An 18,248-nucleotide genomic window follows, 5' to 3' on the forward strand; every position below is an offset into this window, starting at 1 on the left:
AAGCAAACAACATGAACTAGGTTTTAATGTAGCCCAGCAAATAGCATTTTTGCCATTACTAGTAAAAAAACCACAGGATTTGTAGTGACCTGACAAGGAGCGTCTCTACATTATTTGGCTTTCTCTTGGCCTAACCTGGTTTTAGCATGATTATGCTATGATAACAATTATCTAGCAATTACTGTCTAACGGGTCTCATTCAGCTCTGTGAATACCATATATGGAAAAAAAACCCCTAACAAACCAGGGTATTCACTGTCTAACAAACAACAGCCTTTTCTGATAAGTGAAGCTGAGAAAATTGTGCAACTTTCAAACTTTACCTAGTAACAAATGAAAAGGAAGCAGGTCAAGATACAAAAAAAACCCAAAACTGTCTCTTGGTACAGTGCTAGAAACAGTCTTCTTACTTCATTAGCAATTATGCCAATTTATTTTGTTAAGCTAAAGCAAAGGGATACAGCAAACTAATATTATTGTGTACAATACAGAAAATTTGTATTTTTTTAGGTATCAGCTAAGAATGAAATAATTAAATTCACCACTTTTATATTGGCAAATTCACTAAAGCATTTGAAGCACCGTAATTTAAGAACGCCTATAATGAACAATTGTCATATGATTTCACTCCACCTGTCAAAAAAGTAATTTGCAGATTTATAATCTACAAATCTACATGTTTTTCAATTTATGTTTTTCCCCTATGATACACATATTAATAGCAGATGATAGCTTTCCCTCGCTGTCTGGAATTTTATCATTTGTATCATTTGTTTTGGGTTTGTGTGGCAGGGGTTTTGGTGGCGGAGGAGGGGCTGCAGGGCTGGCTCCTGTGAGAAACTGCTGGAAGCTTCCCCAGCTCCAAGTCGGACCCACCTCTGGCCCAGGCCGAGCCCATCGGCGTCGGTGGTAGCACCTCTGGAAGAACAGATTTAAGAAGGGGAACCTGCAGCGGAGAGGGGAGTGGAATGTGAGGGGAACCCCTCTGCAGCCACCACGATCAGTGAGGAAGGAGAGGGAGGACAGGCACCGGAGGAGGTGGATGCCCCTGGATGCCCCTGCAGCCCGTGGTGAGGCGGCAGGCTGTCCCCCCTCAGCCCAGGGAGGGGAGCGGGGGAGCAGATGCCCACCTGCAGCCGGGGGAGAGAGGAGCCCATGCCGGAGCAGGAGGATGTCCCCCAAGATGGCCGTGACTCCACGGAAAAGACTGCACTAGAGCAGGCTGTGACTGAAGATCAGCCTGCAGAAAGGACCCACGCTGGAGCAGTCTGCACCTGAAGGACTGCACACCGTGGAAGGGATCCACGCTGGAGCAGTTAGTGGAGAACTGTAGCCTGTGTGAAGGACTCACGTTGGAGAAGTTCGTGAATGACTGTCTCCCGCGGGAGGGACCCCACGGTGGAGCAGGGGACGGGTGAGGAGTCCTCCTCCCCCTGAGGAGGAAGGAGCGGCAGAGACAGCGTGTGGGGAGCTGACCCCAACCCCCACCCCCTGTTCCCCTGGGCCGCCGGGGGGAGGAGGGAGAGAGAACCGGGAGTGGGGCTGAGGCGGGAAGGAGGGAGGGGTGGGGGGAAGGTGTTCTAAGGGTTGTTTTACTTCCCATTATCCTTGGTTTGATTTGATTTGTAGTAAATTCAATTGATTTTGTTTCTTCCCCAAGTTGAGCCTGTCTTTTGCCCATGACTATAACTGGTGAGTAATCCCTTCCAGTCCTTGTCTCAACCCACAAGCCTTTCTCACTGTGGCCAGGGTGGCGGGGAGTGAGCAAGCAGCTTCGTGCTGCTCTGTTACCGGCTGGCTGGGTTTAAACCACAACAATCATTCATTCTGTCTTTTAAAATTAACAACAAAGATTTTCTGAAAAAGGTCAAGGAACAGCTGCAGAATTTGTGTCACTACAAGGAGCAGCAGATATTTGAGTTATGGAAGCAATAAAACATGCAAAATGAGGTTTTGTCACTCAGACAACACAATACAGAAAACCTTGCAATGTTTATAACAACATGAAAGTGCTTTCACAATGATAATTGTTTAAGTTCAAGAAATGACATTTAATGTTTTAAAACATCAAATTGTGATGGTTGCCAGCTTTAGCAAAAATGCTAAATCAATCCACCCAATGTTTACTCTTGTCAGACAAGATATTGTAGGTATTTAGTGCAGGGAAATTTAAAGACACTTTCTTTTTTAAAAAACAAGTAGATAAAATTATCATGGCTTCTGTTGAAGCAGCTTTCACAGAAAATCCTGGTCTCTATTTTTTTATCTGGTTGATATTAACTGAATCAGTCTTCCAGTGTGAAACTTTTTTTCCTGTTGCTTAAATGTATATATAAAAATCTCTGGTTTCATTAAGCCCAACAGAAATTATTAGCTTCCTCTACCTAAGGTTTTCCTACATAAATCTCGAAATAAAATAAGTCTTCTGCTCTGGACTTCTGTTTTCTACCTCAAAGGTTGCAAACTGCTATCTCCCTTTACAAAGGGCTGTTAGTCTATGGATAAACCAACTCTATGTTACTAGTCCCATAAAGAATATGTCATAATAGAACCTGAAAAAAAGACTGGTCTGGAGCAATATGCAAGTAACCGTAAAATTCAGCCTGCAACCTGTTTTCTGTCCACACGGTTGATATCTGAGACAGAATAAACCAAAATGTGATACCATAAAGTTATAAACTATATTTCCAGCTGTTTATTGGTAAGAAATATTGCTCGAGCATCTGATCTGATACTGAAACAAGGAAAGGAAAAGAAGTTTTAAATTTTTAGGAGAAAAGCAGTACAAAAATTGCACTGCTTCTGGGCAAGGGAATTAAGCCATGAAAATACAAAGATTTTTTAGTATATTCAAAATATAAACATAAAATTACAAGATTCCATTACCTAATGTCAGAATAAATTACCAACAATTCATAGCATGGTCCAAAACCTAACTGATGAGTTTGTACAACATCCCACAAGATATTCAAGTATCATTTCTCTTACTAGATGTGAGAGATGTAATGAAGTAGAGTTCAAACTGAGAAATCCGTATTCTCATTTCTGTGCAGTTATTTACAAGAATGTTTCCTCTGGACCCAAGGGGTTAGTAATATGAGAATCACAGGCAGGCCAAAGCAGAGAACTTTAAATTCTGTTGCACCTTTAGAGTACCACAGAGAGGCACGATTTTCTTGAATGCTCTTTCAGGCAGTTCCCTGGAACTATAGCTTTGCTATTTTGGATCAACAAAGTTTTAGTTGATTCCAAAGTAGCCACGGATAAAACAGTGGGAAAAATCACTTGCTTGATGTATGCTACAAAATGGGTGGAAACCATGTTAAGAGAATCTAGAAGTGGGAAAACTGTCCATGAATTTCCTCCATCATATACTGTTGGAGAAGCCTCACGTGTACAGGTACTGATCCTCACAGGGAATTTCAACCACCCCAATATCTCGTAGGAGGGCAACAAAGCAGGGCACAAGCCATCAAGGACATTTAGGGAGTGTATTGATGACAACTTCCCAACACAGGTGATCGAGAGCCAACAAGGGGGACATATTCTGCTGGACCTCATGCTTACAAACAAGGAAGAGCTGGTTGGGAATGTAAAGGTTAGGGCAGCCTGAGCTTCAGTGGCCACGGGTTGGTGGAGTTCAGGATCCTGAAAGGAGGGAGGCAAGGCAAAAGGCAGGAACACAACCCTGACAGGAGAACAGACTTTGTTCAGGGTTCTGTCTTCAAGAATCCCACGCAGATGGGGTTCTTCTGGAGGGAAGAACAGTCCAGAGACCTGATTGATTTCCAAGGATCGCTGCCTCCAAGCTCAATAATGGTTCAACGCAATGAACAGAAAACCAAGCAAAGGTACTAGTAGGCCTGCATGAATTAACTAAATTCAATTCATAAACTGACTAAACTCAAACATAAAATGGAAGCATAAGAGAGATGGAATCAGGATCAGGACAGGCAGCAGTACAGAGACACTCCTCTGAGCATGCAGGGATATTTCTAGGAAAGTCAAAGCCCATCTGGGGTTAAGTCTGGCAAGGGACATGAAGAAGAAGGGCTTCTACAGGTATGTCAGCAGCAAAAGGTAGATGACAGAAAACAGGTGCTGTCCACTGAATGGGGCAGGTTGCATGGTGACAAAGGACACTGAAAAGACCAAAGTACTGAATAACTTTTTCAATACTGTCTTCACTGATAAGACTTGCTCTCAAGAATCCCAGGCCCCTGAAATCAGAGGGCAAGTCTGGAGTAAGGAAGACTTAATTCTTGCTGGAGGAGGATCAAGTTAGGGAACATTTAAACAAATTGGATATACATAAGTCCATGGTGTCTGAAGGGCTGTACAAATGGGTGCTGAGAGAGCTGCCCAGTGTCATTGTGAGGCCACTCATTATCATCTTTGAAAGGTTGTGGTGATCAGGAAGTGATTCCTGAGGACTGGAAGAATGAAAATTCCATTTCTATCTTCAAGAAGGGCAAGAAAGAGTATCTGGGGAAGTACATACAGGCAGTCAGCATCACCTTGATTTGTGGGAAGGTGATGGAGCGAATCCTCCTAGACACCATTTCCAATCGCATTAGGGACAGAAGGATGTCTGACAGTAGCACGCATGGATTTATGAAGGGGAAATCATGCTGATCAACCTGATAGCCTTCCACAACAAGATGACTGGCTTGGTGGATGAGTGGAGAGTAGTGGATGATGATCTTGAACTTCAGCAAGGTTTTCAACATTGTCTTCCATAACGGGTAGATGAATGTACAGTGAGGTAAGAAACCCAGCTAGAGGCTAGTCACTTTTGATGTACCCCAGCGGTCAATACTGGGTCCAATCCTGTTCCACATTCTCATTAATGACCTTGATGATGGTACTAAGTGCATCCTCAGCAAGTTTTAAGATGATACAGAACCGTGAGGAGTGGATGATACACCAGAGGGTTGTGCTGCCATTCAGAGGGACTTTGATAGGATGGAGAAATGGTCTGACAGGCACCTCACAAAGTTCTACAAAGGGAAATGGAAATTTTTGCTTCTGGGGAGGAACAACCCCGTGCACCAGTACACACTCAGTTGCAACTGGCTGGAAAGGAGCTTTGTAGAAAAAGCAGTGGGGCTCCTCATGGCCAGCAAGTTGAATATAAGTCAGCAATGTACTGTTTAGGTTAGGCTAATTCATAGTTTGCTCTTTGATTTTCCACAACCACAGTAAAATAAATGTCAGTATTACTTCAGTATTGGGGGGGTGGGGGTGTTAAATATTTGGGTAAAACATTCTTACAAAGTCAACTTTTTATAAATCGATTGTAAATTTCATACATGGAAGTTGTTCAACTGTCCTGAAATATTTCAAATTTAAGCAGAATGTAAGACTACACCTTTCAGTAAGCAGTAGTTGAAAAAGTTCAGAAGACTTTTCTTTTACAAAACAACACAAGCATTTTTATCTGGGTATGATAACATACAGGCAATCATAGATATTTGTGAGAGACTGAAAGAGTTAATGTCTCAAACATTGTGGTGGGGAAACTTCTGCTTAAAGACAAACCCTGCACAGCAAGGAACCAAGGCGAAAAGCCCATCAGCTTAGACATCAGCAACAGGAGGGGGAGGGCATGCTGGAAGGTGTGCAGCTCCCTGCTCTGATAAGCTGTTCTGATACAAATATCAAACAATGGCCATGTCTGCAGGGAATGAGAAGTTATTCCACAAACGACCCCCAAGCCCAAAGGCTCACAAACTGTTCATTAACCTGATGAGTTCAGGTGCACGCCTGAAGGAGGGGCAAGGATGATAAAAGGACACAAACTGAAGCCCCAGGTGTGCAAGCCCACCAGAACTGGACCCGTTGGCTGACTGAACCAACGTTGGACGCAGGACTGATGAAATCTTTCTCTCTTCCTTTCTCTCTCTCTGTCTTCTTCTCTCTTTCCTTTTCCTTTTCCACAATCCCTACACCTCATCCGTTTCAAGATATAAACCGTTGACCAAGTCTGAGACTAAGAATGGATCCAGCCGCCCCTAGACCCTTCTCTGAGGAGGAGTCTGGAAAGCAAGGGAGTCTGCTCTGAACTTTGTGATTCAAAGGGAGGGATCTCCTTATTCCCTGAATTCTTGTATATGGTTACACAGTTTACAAAAGTAGCCTTATGCCAATTCCTGTTGTGAGAAACCCTGCCACCTACTACCACGACTCCCCAGTTCCGTTTCCTTCTGTCATGAATAAAATCTTTAACTGATCGTTTGGTGTCATTTCACCTTAATTTAGCCTGAGGGAATTTCGAGTTAAATACGACTCCCTGGTCTGTCCAGTCTGGGTCGTGACAATATTTCACTATTAGAAAGTTATGTACAAATTGCCCGTATTTCTTTTTCCACTGGATCACTATTCAGAGCTTTGCCACATCATAGATTTATTTCTAAAAATAATCTTAATTATCTTTTCTTGGACAGATCAACTCCACAGAACAGGATCCTGGTAAGAATGAGCATGGAAATAACATGCACAAGAACAATAAAAATATGTGGAACTCACTGATATCAGATGTGTTGCTGCACCTTCATCAGTGAGTTTTATTATTGGCTCCCAACCACATGACTTTCCTTTCATAATTGATTTTTATTTAATTTGTCTACTTTTCCACAGTAAACTCACTGTCTTCTCAGGCCACGTTTGATATATTTAGTTGTGTCTACTCCACTGTCAACAAGGCTTGGGGATGAACAGCATGTCTGGTTAACTGTATGAGGCAAGAGACCAACTATAATGCAGTATAAAGCTAAGGAGGCAGATGATTGCCTAGGACAGGATTCTTTCATATATATTGTACTGATATCAAACTTATTTCTGAAACCACTGAGGGAAGAAAATTAGTCAGATTCAATCCTGGAATAGGCATGTAGACATGGAAGGAATGTCCATTCACACCAGAGTTAAAGTTCCTTTCAGGGTCTTTCATCTAGTGCTTTCTCCCTTAGAAGATTCTCAATTCCTGAGCTATTTTGTTGCAAATGATGCAACAGAAGAAGCTCTGAAATATCAGATGAATAAGTCCTGAAATACCAGGATCAGTAAGTCCTCGTGGTTCTCATGGCTGCGGTATAAAATATTGTAAATATCGCCATGTTATAATAAGCACTATGACATCATGTGTTGTAGTCATTATAAATAACTCTTAATGATTAATCTTCATTATACATCAATGTCATTTTTGACTTCAAGGCAAACATCAAAAGTTAAGTCTTTAAGCACTCATGCAAAGCAAGTATTTTTGTGTTCAGAACAATAAGGCAATGTTACCATGAATTAAACCTGAACACATTAAACCACTGATTACATAAGCAAAAACTTTAGACATGCAAAATCCTCAATATATGCTAAAAAGAAGTTGATCTAACTTGTAAAATGATCTCATTTTCTTTTAACCTCAACAAGTCTAGGTTCTTCTAATCAGTGCTAGACACCTTTTCTATTTATATTGAAAACTATAAACATATCTGACTGTTGTTTCAGATAACATTGTAAGCCTTTTATCTACCTGCTATTTTAGAAACCCCATAATTATCTGTGAGTCTGCATTTCATTGCAGTATCAAAGAGGTACAATTATGTCCAACCAACAGCATGCAAAGAACAGTATTTTCTGGGTAATGCTGAAGCTATTACAAACGTATCTATAATAAACAGGGTAACTCCTTGTACTATGATCTGCCCATAATGAACCTAAGACTCTCAAGAGTCTAGTAATTTCAGTGGTACATCACAGAAATGCAGGACCAGTCTACAACATTCTTGCTTTGAAATAAAGTATCTTATTTAATCTAACATTACTTCTTTGCATTCTTATTACTGACATAACTCTCTGATGTACCATCCACTAACAGGTATTCTTGATTATGGCCTTATCTAGAAGTTCATACTTAATTTTAAATAAATGACTTTTTCTTAACTATTGCTTTCACTCTTTTACTATATCCTCCACACTTTCACAGTATGTAAATACATGAGAAGACAGATAAATATGTAAGTTGGCTCATCTAACCTTGGCTGGTTCCCAAATGCCCACCAAGCCACTCTATCACTCCCCCTCAGCAGGACAGGATGAGAAAGCTCGTGGGTCAAGATAAGGACAGGGAAATCACTCACTAGTTACCGTCATAGGCAAAACAGACTCAATCTGGGGAAGATTAATTTAATTTATTGCCAATTAAAAATAGAGTAGGAAAGCGAGAAATAAGAAGAAAACTAAAACCACCTTCCTCCTACCCTCCTTCCCAGGCTCAGCTTCACTTTTTTGTTCCTAACTCTTCTACCTCCTCCTCTCTCCCAGGAGGTGCAGGAGGACAGAGAATGGGTCTTGCAGTCAGTTTGTAACATTTTTTCTCTGCCATTCCTTCTTCCTCACATTCTTTTCTTGCTCCAGAGTCGGTTCCCTCCCATGGAAGACAGTCCTTCACGACCTTATCCAACATGGGTCCCTCCCACAGGCTGCAGTTCTTCAAGAACTGCTCCAGCATGGGACCTTTCCACAGAGTGCAGTCCTTCAGGAGCAGACTGCTCCAGCATGGGCTCCCCATGGGGTCACAAGTCCTGCCAGAAAACCTGCTCCAGTGTGGGCTCCTCTCCACGGGCCACAGTGCCTGCCAGAAACCTGCTCCTGCATGGGTTTTCCACAGGATCACAGCTTCCTTCAGGGTGCATCCACCTGCTCTGGTGTGGGCTCCTCCCCGGGCTGCAAGTTGAGATCAGCTCCATCGTGGACCTCCATGGGCTGCAGGGGGACAGCCTGCCTCACCAGGGTCTTCCCCACGGGCTGCAGGGGAATCTCTGCTCCAGCACATGAAGCACCTCCTCTCCCTTCTTATTCTCTGACCTCGGGGTCTGCAGGGTTGTTTCACTCATATTCTCACTCCTCTCCTTCAGCTGCTGTTGCACAGCTTTTTTTACCCTTTCTTACACATGTCATCACGGGGGTGCCACCAGCTTGCCTGATTTGCCCAGCTGTGTCCTGCAGTGGGTCTGTTTTGGAGCCAGCTAGAACTGGCTTTGTCTGACATGGGGGCAACTCCTGATCTCTTCTCACAGAAGTCACCACTGCAGCCCCCCCACTACCAAAACCTTACCATCTAAATGCAATACATAAGTACTAATCAAATCAAACTGAACCATGCATGCACTGAAATATTTTACTGAACCAGCATAGGTTCAACCTATGATTTCTGGTTCATTCCCAAATATTAAAACCGGGTGTATGCTTACATATTTTTACCAGTCAGGATCTGTGGCAGTTTTCATGCTATGCTAATATGCTATTTTGTCGTATTTACAGTTTCAGAAAGAAAAAAAAACCAACATAAAATAACTTTTAAAAGCCTTGTATTTGAATTATTGCAGGCATGGCCACTGACTAAAGAGGGGGTTTATTTCATTTTCATTTGAACTAGAATTTATACACATGGAATAACTTGATCTCTTAAACGTCTTGAGAGAAAGGATAACAAGCCTAACTACTGCACCTCCCCAGTACAAGAGAGATACACAACTACTGGTAAGAGTCCAGCAAAGGGACACTAAGATGATTAACGAACTGGAGGATCTCTCATATACGGAAAGCTTGAGAGAGCTGGACTTGCTTAGCCTGGAGAAGAGAATGCTCAGGTGGATTTTAATGTGTATAAACACCTGAAGGGATGATGTGAAGATGGAACCAAACTCTTTCCAGTGGTGGCCAGTGACAGGACCAGAGACAATGGGCACAAACCAAAACACAGGAAGTTCCATCTGAACATCAGGAAACAGTTTTTCACTGTGAGGGTGAACCAAGCACTGGCATAGGTTGCCCAGAGAGGTTCTGGAGTCACCATGTTTCAAGATATTCAAAGACCATCTGGGCAACTGCCTCTAGGTGGCCCTGCTTGAGCAGGGGATTTCAACTAGATGATGTCCAGAGGTCTGTTCCAACCTCAATCATTCTGTAACTCTGTGAACCACACTGACAACCAGAGACAAAGCATTTGTTCACTTCTTAATTTTCTGCACTCAAAGTTCCTTAAAAGCAGAAACTAGAAATTTGGAAGGAAAATAATACTGAGGAATAATGGTTTTGAAAACTCCAGTGAAAAATACTTTTGGTTGAAACAAAGTTCTGAGGTTTTGAAGATAACGCTGTATCACCATGTTGTGAATTGGAGGGGAGGGAGGAGGAAGGCAGCATTAAGACACAAATACCTCTGCCAAAGTGTAATCCTTAACACTCTTCAAGTCATTAATATCTTAAACCTGCAGTTATCTGTGATTTACCAGTAGATGCATACCAGTCTGTGAGCTTGAAGTTTCGTTTCTACCATTGGTAGAATGTATAAAATCTTATTTGGCTTTTTTGTTATGAAGACATGCCCTCTCTGCATTTAAGAAAGGAAACTATTTTATTCAAAATATGGCCAAAAAGGTCTTAAAATTATTCTATACAACAGCTTAGTCGTGGTTTTCAAGCCATTTACAGCACTTGTTCAAAGTGTAAGAGCTGTGTTTAATTTTCTCAAACAATATGATATTAAATTCTATCTACTCCCACATTTGACAGAACTTTCCTTCAGAAATTTTGGATTTGCACAGATTTCATCTTGCTCACTAACAGTTTTTGATTAAAGGGATAAAAATATGAAGCTTCTTTGGACCAGAAAAATGGATCTTAACTATTACTTTTGAACTTTTTGCCCGTCTGTGGGACACAGACTGCATCATCTTTCAAGGACTCTTGACACATTTTTGATGATCTATAAATTGGATAAATTGCAATAGCAGTCCTTGGAACAAGGATAAAACAAACAGCCAACCCTCCCTCCCTCCGAAAACACATCTACCATCTTTAATATGAAAGGATGGCTTCCACACAGGACTTTGTAAGATTAGAGGGAGAAATGCACCAATGTAGCTCAATGGCTTCTGAAATGTAATCAGGTTTTCACTGAGTCCTCTGATAAACTAAGGTGTAAAGGGGTAGGGCTTCTAGGCCTCTCTGATCAATTAATGGAGTGTGATGCAGATGGCAACATAAAACAGATATTAGGAGGTAGAATATACCCCTGTACCAGCAAACACAGATGTTGATAGTCCTTTATAAAACATTCCTGAGCTGTACAGCTAATTTTTATTTTATTACATCTAAACAAGTCCATTACACTCAGTTCAGATAAAATGATACACCTGGAAATACAATATAGCCATTGCTGCCAGGTGCCTAGCTCTTGAATTTAGAGACAACTGGTGTCATAACTTAGCTTTATTACTGTACTTTGACTCATCTGGCATTATCAGAACTCCCAGTACTTTTGTTTTAAAGTGTAGGTATAAAGTATATGGGATTTTAATACAGTGGTTCAGACAATGAAATAAATTACACAACTTTAGAACAGACCTTCATGAAGGGAAGGTGAATTCATGAACTTCAGTGATTTCTCACATGGTCTAAGGCCAAACATGACATAAACAGTCTTATACACAAAACAGCTCTATTGATTATAACAGAATATTAGTGGACCCATGACATTGCTTCATCCCATTGGGTAGTTGCTTCTAGGAATTATTTTAGAGAATCACATAAAAACATGACAGCATCTACTTGTCATACAAAAAGCAAAACACTCTTAGGGGAAACAAGTTTTAACATCTGTCCATACACATCTAATATCAGTCATTTCTTAGAAATGTCTGCAATGCACCAAGTATAGCAGCTAGACTGTAGAGATAAATCATATTAGTGAAAAATGTCATGGTCTACATGGATGGGGTTTTTTAAAGCAAAGCCAGAATTTTAAACTTACCTTATTAGTATTGATAGCTGTGATGACCCACACACATTGAGCATTGCTGTCATACTGGAATGGAAAATTGGGTGAGGTGAAAGTGCCTCCAGGTCCCTGAAGATTGGATCCACAAGTCTTGACTGCAAAAAGAAAGTTCACTTTTTAATTCACATACAAAATACACGCAGCAGATTCATAAACCAAGCTCTAACTTATATTAATCAAGACGTGAAGGATTAAAATACCATTGACCAAAAATAGAACCACCTCATACAAGATAATAGAATATTCATATTTTTAAAACACTTCAGTAAGTAACTTATGTCATTACCTTCACTAATGTCAAGAAAGACAGGAGTTTATATAGTAGAACACAAAGTAGAACACTTTTATAACTGTGTCTTTTTTGTGCATGTGTATTGGTATATGGTATGCCAGCATTTTTTCTGCTGCAACCACTGTCCAACCCACTGAATCAATAGCTGACGCACTGAAAACTATAAAGGAAACTTGTAAAAGTTAGACTTACACAAAATAGTGTTATCTATTTTTAAAGACTATGAAAGGCATTTATTTACAAATCAAAGTCTGTATGGTTATTTACAGTAGCATACCTTAAATAAAAACAGACTGATATCCCTATTTACTGTAGGTTGCATCTCACATCACAAATAACGCAAAGCACATAAACCATGTCATTTCTGCTTGTGAATGACATTTTTAAGGCACTAAATTCACAGTCTGCTGGAGTCAATAAAAGTTTTATTGTTGGTTCTTTGATATTCAGATATTTGCTGAATGCAGCATTGGTTAACTTTTCCTGTATGAAGCTGTAGAACTGACAAGCAACCTAAGCTAAGCATGAGCTTATCCTATTTCTGCAGTGATTATTATGACACCACAAATAAACTGCAGAAGCTAAAGAATTATTGCTTCCTCTGTATTCTGACAGACCATCTTGCTTAACTGAATAAAAAAATTCACACTAAGATGTGAAATTACCATACAGTTGTACAGTACTTTCTCAGAGTGTGTTTATGTGATCCATACTGAATACAGGAAGATTCAGCTGCTGCTGGATGAAGGCTTGCTCCTTCCCTCCCAACAGCATCCCAAAAGAATGTCACTATTTCCACCCAAACTGCACCACTTTTACCCCTCAGAGAAGCAATACTCTGGTGAAGAGTCTGTTCAAAGCCACACCAGAAGCCTGAAAACAAGGAAAGAGGAGGTTGATGAGAGGAAGGCCCCTCATTTATCGTCAGTAGCTGAAGCCTCTGAGGTCATGAGTGAGACTAATGTCAAGCACAGCTTTTTGTCTTTTTTTTAATAAGAAACTGTATGACACTTGCAGCTCATATCTCTGTCTGGGAAGAAAGTCAGGAAGTGTTCTAGACAATCTGCTGTTCCACCGGAATGTCAGTCCATCCTCTGGGGCAGAGCTGGGACGTAAAGCACATCTCCTGGCGTGTATGCTGTGGTAGAGTTAGGAGTTGTGTTTGCTGCCTTTCCTCAGAGTAGCCATGTAGTGGAGGTCTCAAAAGAAAGCCATGCCATTCTATAGTGGAATGGTCCTAATGAAACCTAAGTCTTTGACTACTAATTTCTATTATTCATACTAATTTGAAATATTCCTAACAGACATTTGCTTTCAGTACCATAATCTGAAATCCAGAAGAAAAGAAAGAAAGAAAAAAAAAAAAAACCACCAAAAAAACCCACCCCACAAATTAAATCAATCACTTGGTTTTGTAACGTCTGGTTAAGGAGGAAAAAAGAAGTGATCAAAATATGAATCTTCATTCATTGGAAAATACAACTATAAGAAGCTGCAAAGATGAAGCTATTAGCTATACTTATTTACAGTTTAGGAAGGCTTCTGATACTACAACATAAAATACTGAAATGTTATGAGTTAATATTGAATTTCTTTGGAGTTAAAGGGAGAAAAATGTACACCTTTAGGGTTTTAATAGCTATATATGATTGATGTCACTACATTTGTCAAGTGACAGATGAAAAAAAGACATCTGTGTATTTTGGTGAATATCAGAGTACTTTCTGTTCAGTAGTAACTGTACTGACAGCAATGTTCTACTAAAATATAACAGTATAATATTCTAATATACTAATTTTTTATGTTCAAGTCTATAATCCATAGTTTGCCAATAAAAGACAATAAAAAAATTCTTACGTGGTTTCTTTACCCAGTAATTTATATTTGCCTCTGAACCTCAATACTGTATTTTCTCCCTCAATATCCACATTTTTGCTTTTATCGCATTACCTGTGGTCCTTATCTCAACAAGTATCATTGGTTCCCTGTCTCTGTCTCTGATTTTGTGTGAAGCACATGAAGACTTGTTGTCAATCGTTGCAACCTTTAAAGTGCTGCAGGGTACAGGCAGTGTAGTATATACTTGTAAAAATAAGATAAGTTTCTGTTTAGCTATTATTGATTATTAGAAAAATCTCTCAGAGACATAACAAGTGGTTTACATAAACTTTTTGCTTACTTATTGAAAATTGTAAATACTTCCTATGTCTTTTTGTTTAAGACATTCTTTGACAACCCATCTGAATTCAAGTAGTTGGTCACAAGACTGTTGACCTAATTGTGCACTACCTCTCATGGCTCTGTGATGATTCTTACAACACTGCAAAGAGTAAGTAAAGTAGATGAAAAAAGTAAACTGTTTCCACTGGATTTTGGAAGTACTGCCTCAGACAATTTGCACAACTATTCAGATGAGTAAGTCTATTTAACATGAGAAGAGTTTACAGATAAGCTGAAAGTTGCAAAATTGTAAAAAAATGTATCTAACAGTAAGTTAACATCACATAACACCTTTTCCTGGACTTCTTGAATCTGTCCCTACTTATTTTAAGGATTTGAGAACTCTACCCTACAATCTTGATATTGCTTAGTTATCACCTACATGGGTGACTGGCTACCTGTTTACAAAATACAATGATGAACAGAAGTTCCACAGGCATTCAGATCATTTGGATTCATTCACCATGAATAGATCCTTCTGACATAAGAAACCTCTTTGAATATAGACATATTTGATGCCTTAGTCTGACAAAATTAATTGGTTACTAATTCAAGTCAAGATTGTAACAATACAAGCTAGTTTCAAACCATTAGTTGAAATCTGAGTTGCTGTGTTTTGAAGAAATTGAAATAAATGTGAATATCAGGAAATTAATCATTATTAAAGAACAGATCAGTTCCTTTCCAGCTTACTCTTGTGTCTTTGGAGGTTTCTGTCCTGGCTTTGGTTCATTATTTTTAATCAAGAATTTGTTTTCTTTTTTGGAACTCATTTAAAGGCATGAATTAGATCACTATTCCTATGCAGATAATTCATGTGTTTGAAGATTAGTTCTGATTGTGCTTCTGAATATTTTATACAGTATTTGGAAATACACAAGCATAGAGACATGGGTGTCTAATCTCTTCAAAACCAAACTAATTTATACTAAAAACTTATGGTCGCAGATGCATATTGAACCCAATCCATTACTTTACTTACTCAATGACAGTAGTAACAGTTCAGTAAAATGCAGACATGAGACCTACAAAATTTGACCCTTAATATTTTTCATAAAATAGGGATTTTACTACACCTCTCTAGAAGCAGATTATACACACCTGATTTACCATTTATAGTTAATAAGGTTTTTATATTTCTAAGTCACTACATTTATTTGAAGAGAAAATTTTTATTTTCTTATAGTACCAAATCTGATTTCAGACATATTGTGAACACTGAAAAAAGATCATTAATTCATTTTACATTTAACAGACAGAAACAACTCATGAGACCTCACTGTTCTCTAAGCATGGAATAAGCTCTTCATTGGAGACAGAAATCAGTAAATTGGTGGAAAGCTTTTGCCATTCCAATACTCTAATCTGCTCTTCAGAAATTATTATGAGTTTTGCTATTAACTTCAGAGATTCATATGAATTTTATATTTGAGATTAGTATGAAGAAAGAAAAAAAACATGATCAGTATGGCAAGTAATTTAGCTAAGCAAAGATGATACATACAGAGATGCAGTTATGAAGCTTGCACAAAAACATGTAGGATAGCAACTTTGTAGTCGTAACTGGCAAGTATCGGAAAACTAATATGATCAAAGGTGGGAAGGAAGAAATATTCCTTATGGAATATGATTTCTTTTCTGACCTATATAATACATTTTGAATAGCTGAAATTTAACCTCTCTCATTTTAAATAAGTAGAGAACCATGGTAGTTAATGGAGCTTTACAAAACCATAGGAGACAAAAAATCTGATGTAGCACTTTAAAAACAAGTATAACTTTATAAATTAAAAAGTTTCTGGTGTCAGTAAAGATTTTTCCTTTGTAAAATATGTACCCTTGCCTCACACACTTAAAATGTCCAACTTCTTGAGGTGTCTATTTCTCTATTTCCCTTGTAATTACGAAAGACTTTCTGAAAGAGAGAAACTTATTCTACCAATGCATATCTGTTCATTGTGAAAATAATTAGCAGATAATTGTAAGGCTTCACCTGTTGTAGATGTAACTAGGTTGTGAGAACTAGATGCTCACGGTTAGCAAAGTAATGAGTATATTTTGGCTATACCTTACTTCAAAAGAGTAAAAGGAGGTATGTTAGAAGTTTAGTCTTATCTATTCTGAGTTCCAAAGAAAAAGAAAAGTTCTTAAAAAAACCCCACTGTTTATATCTGACAGCTGCTGCTATTCAGAAATTATTTCTGGATACTACAAAAGTTTATTCAGACAGCAAAAGAATACAGTATAGAATTAAAAAAAATAGATCTAAGTAGTGTACTAAAAGCATATGGAGCAGTAAACAAATCCCAATATTGCCAAAATAAAAATCTAACTGAAATTTTCCAGATCAAGAAGGTCTTTTATTTTCACATTTGCTTAGGTGGAGCTGGGGAGCACCAGTAACGGCTGTTGGTGCCCCTCAGGGTCCTGAGAAAATCTCTTAGTTAACAATTGTATCACACTAGGTTTCAGCAAAAGTCATGTATGTGTCACTGCCTGCCCAGAACACCTTTCAAAGTGATAATTAAAGAGGAAGGGATTTCTTTTAATGATACAATTCAGGATAGAAAGCTATTTGTCTTTTTTTTTTTTTTTTTTTTCCCCCCACTATGCTCCAGTGTACAAGAATCTGAAGCTAAAGAAGGCTGATGATCTGGCTCAGAATAGCATCACTTTTGATGGACAATTTCTAGAGATTCAGAACACACTTTTCAAGATAGACACAGTTCTCTTAGACATTTTTGTGGATCTGAAGGAAAGTTCCAAAATGTAAACTAAACCAGCGGTCTCCAAAGTGGGTTGTGTGCACCCCAGCAACTGTGCAAAATAACCCACTGCAGTGCAGGAAGAAAGCATTAGAACTTTCATAGTACGTGTATATAACTATAAATACATAAACATATATTGGTGAGATGTGCTCAGAAATTCTTTTACTGATATGGGTACTTGATCAAAAAAGTTTGGAGACCACTGAACTAAACATGACAATGAAGTTCTGTCCCATTCTAAAGAATGTATAAAAATTATGTAATGAATATAGACACTTTGAATGTAGTATTTAACAACGCATGGAAATTTTTAATAAAAAGTTACACCTGAAGTATAATTGCTGTGGAATGATTGTGGGAGGTGACTTACCAATATGACACACACCCTCCCCCCTTAAGGGAAGGTAAACCTCCAAGGTGGAATGCAGTGGATGTACAAGAAATCTGTTCCATAATAATTCCCTAAGCAACATAACCTGCAACCTTAGATGTTAGCAACACCAGGAGAGCGTGGTATGCTGACTCTAAGAGAAACAACATGGAGGGTGGAGCGGAGTGGAGACACTGCAGCCAGGCTCTGTGATTTCACTGCAGAGTTGGGGAACTGGAGCTACCAGAACAAGAATGGAAGGTCCCTGCACTGAATCCACTGAAGCAAGGTGAAATAATAGGGGTTCTGTCAACACTACGGCCTTACTTCTGATTTATATTGTTAAGTGCCCAGTTCTGGAGTAGTGACATGCTAAATCATGTTCTCTGGGTGAACTTTGCTCATTATAATCTCATTATAATACCAAAACACACCTCCATCCCAAAAACTACCTGCCTTCAAGGTGTGAGCACCCCTCACTGAGCATGCACTCTGAATTTTCTCTAGCATGTACCTTTAAAAGTAAAGCCAGGAGATTTTACACCAGTCATAAAAGAAGTATGACTGACTAGAGTCACTAAAGCTCCACCTAAAAATAAGACAGTATAAAAGGGCTTAAGAGAGGAGGAATGTTAGGGAAGATCCCATCATAGACAAGTTGGGAGGTGTCCTGGTTTCAGCTGGGATAGAGTTAATTGTCTTCCGAGCAGCTGTTACAGTGCTGTGTGTTTGAGTTTGGTGTGAGAAGAATGTTGA

At 39.3% G+C, this 18,248-nt stretch overlaps 1 protein-coding gene across 3 annotated transcripts in view; it reads right to left on the reverse strand.

The window, feature by feature from the left end:
• The window catches only part of CSMD3 (CUB and Sushi multiple domains 3), a 767,893-nt gene that overhangs the window by 407,086 nt on the left and 342,559 nt on the right, over nt 1–18,248 (reverse strand). For all 3 annotated transcript variants that reach the window (XM_049824473.1, XM_049824463.1, XM_049824457.1), the window contains one exon: nt 11,816–11,937. In XM_049824473.1, coding sequence (XP_049680430.1) covers nt 11,816–11,937 — 122 coding nt within the window. The remainder of the gene's footprint in view (nt 1–11,815; nt 11,938–18,248) is intronic.

The sequence above is a fragment of the Accipiter gentilis genome, chromosome 2 (assembly GCF_929443795.1).
Source record: "Accipiter gentilis chromosome 2, bAccGen1.1, whole genome shotgun sequence".
In the NCBI taxonomy this organism is placed as follows: domain Eukaryota; kingdom Metazoa; phylum Chordata; class Aves; order Accipitriformes; family Accipitridae; genus Astur; species Astur gentilis.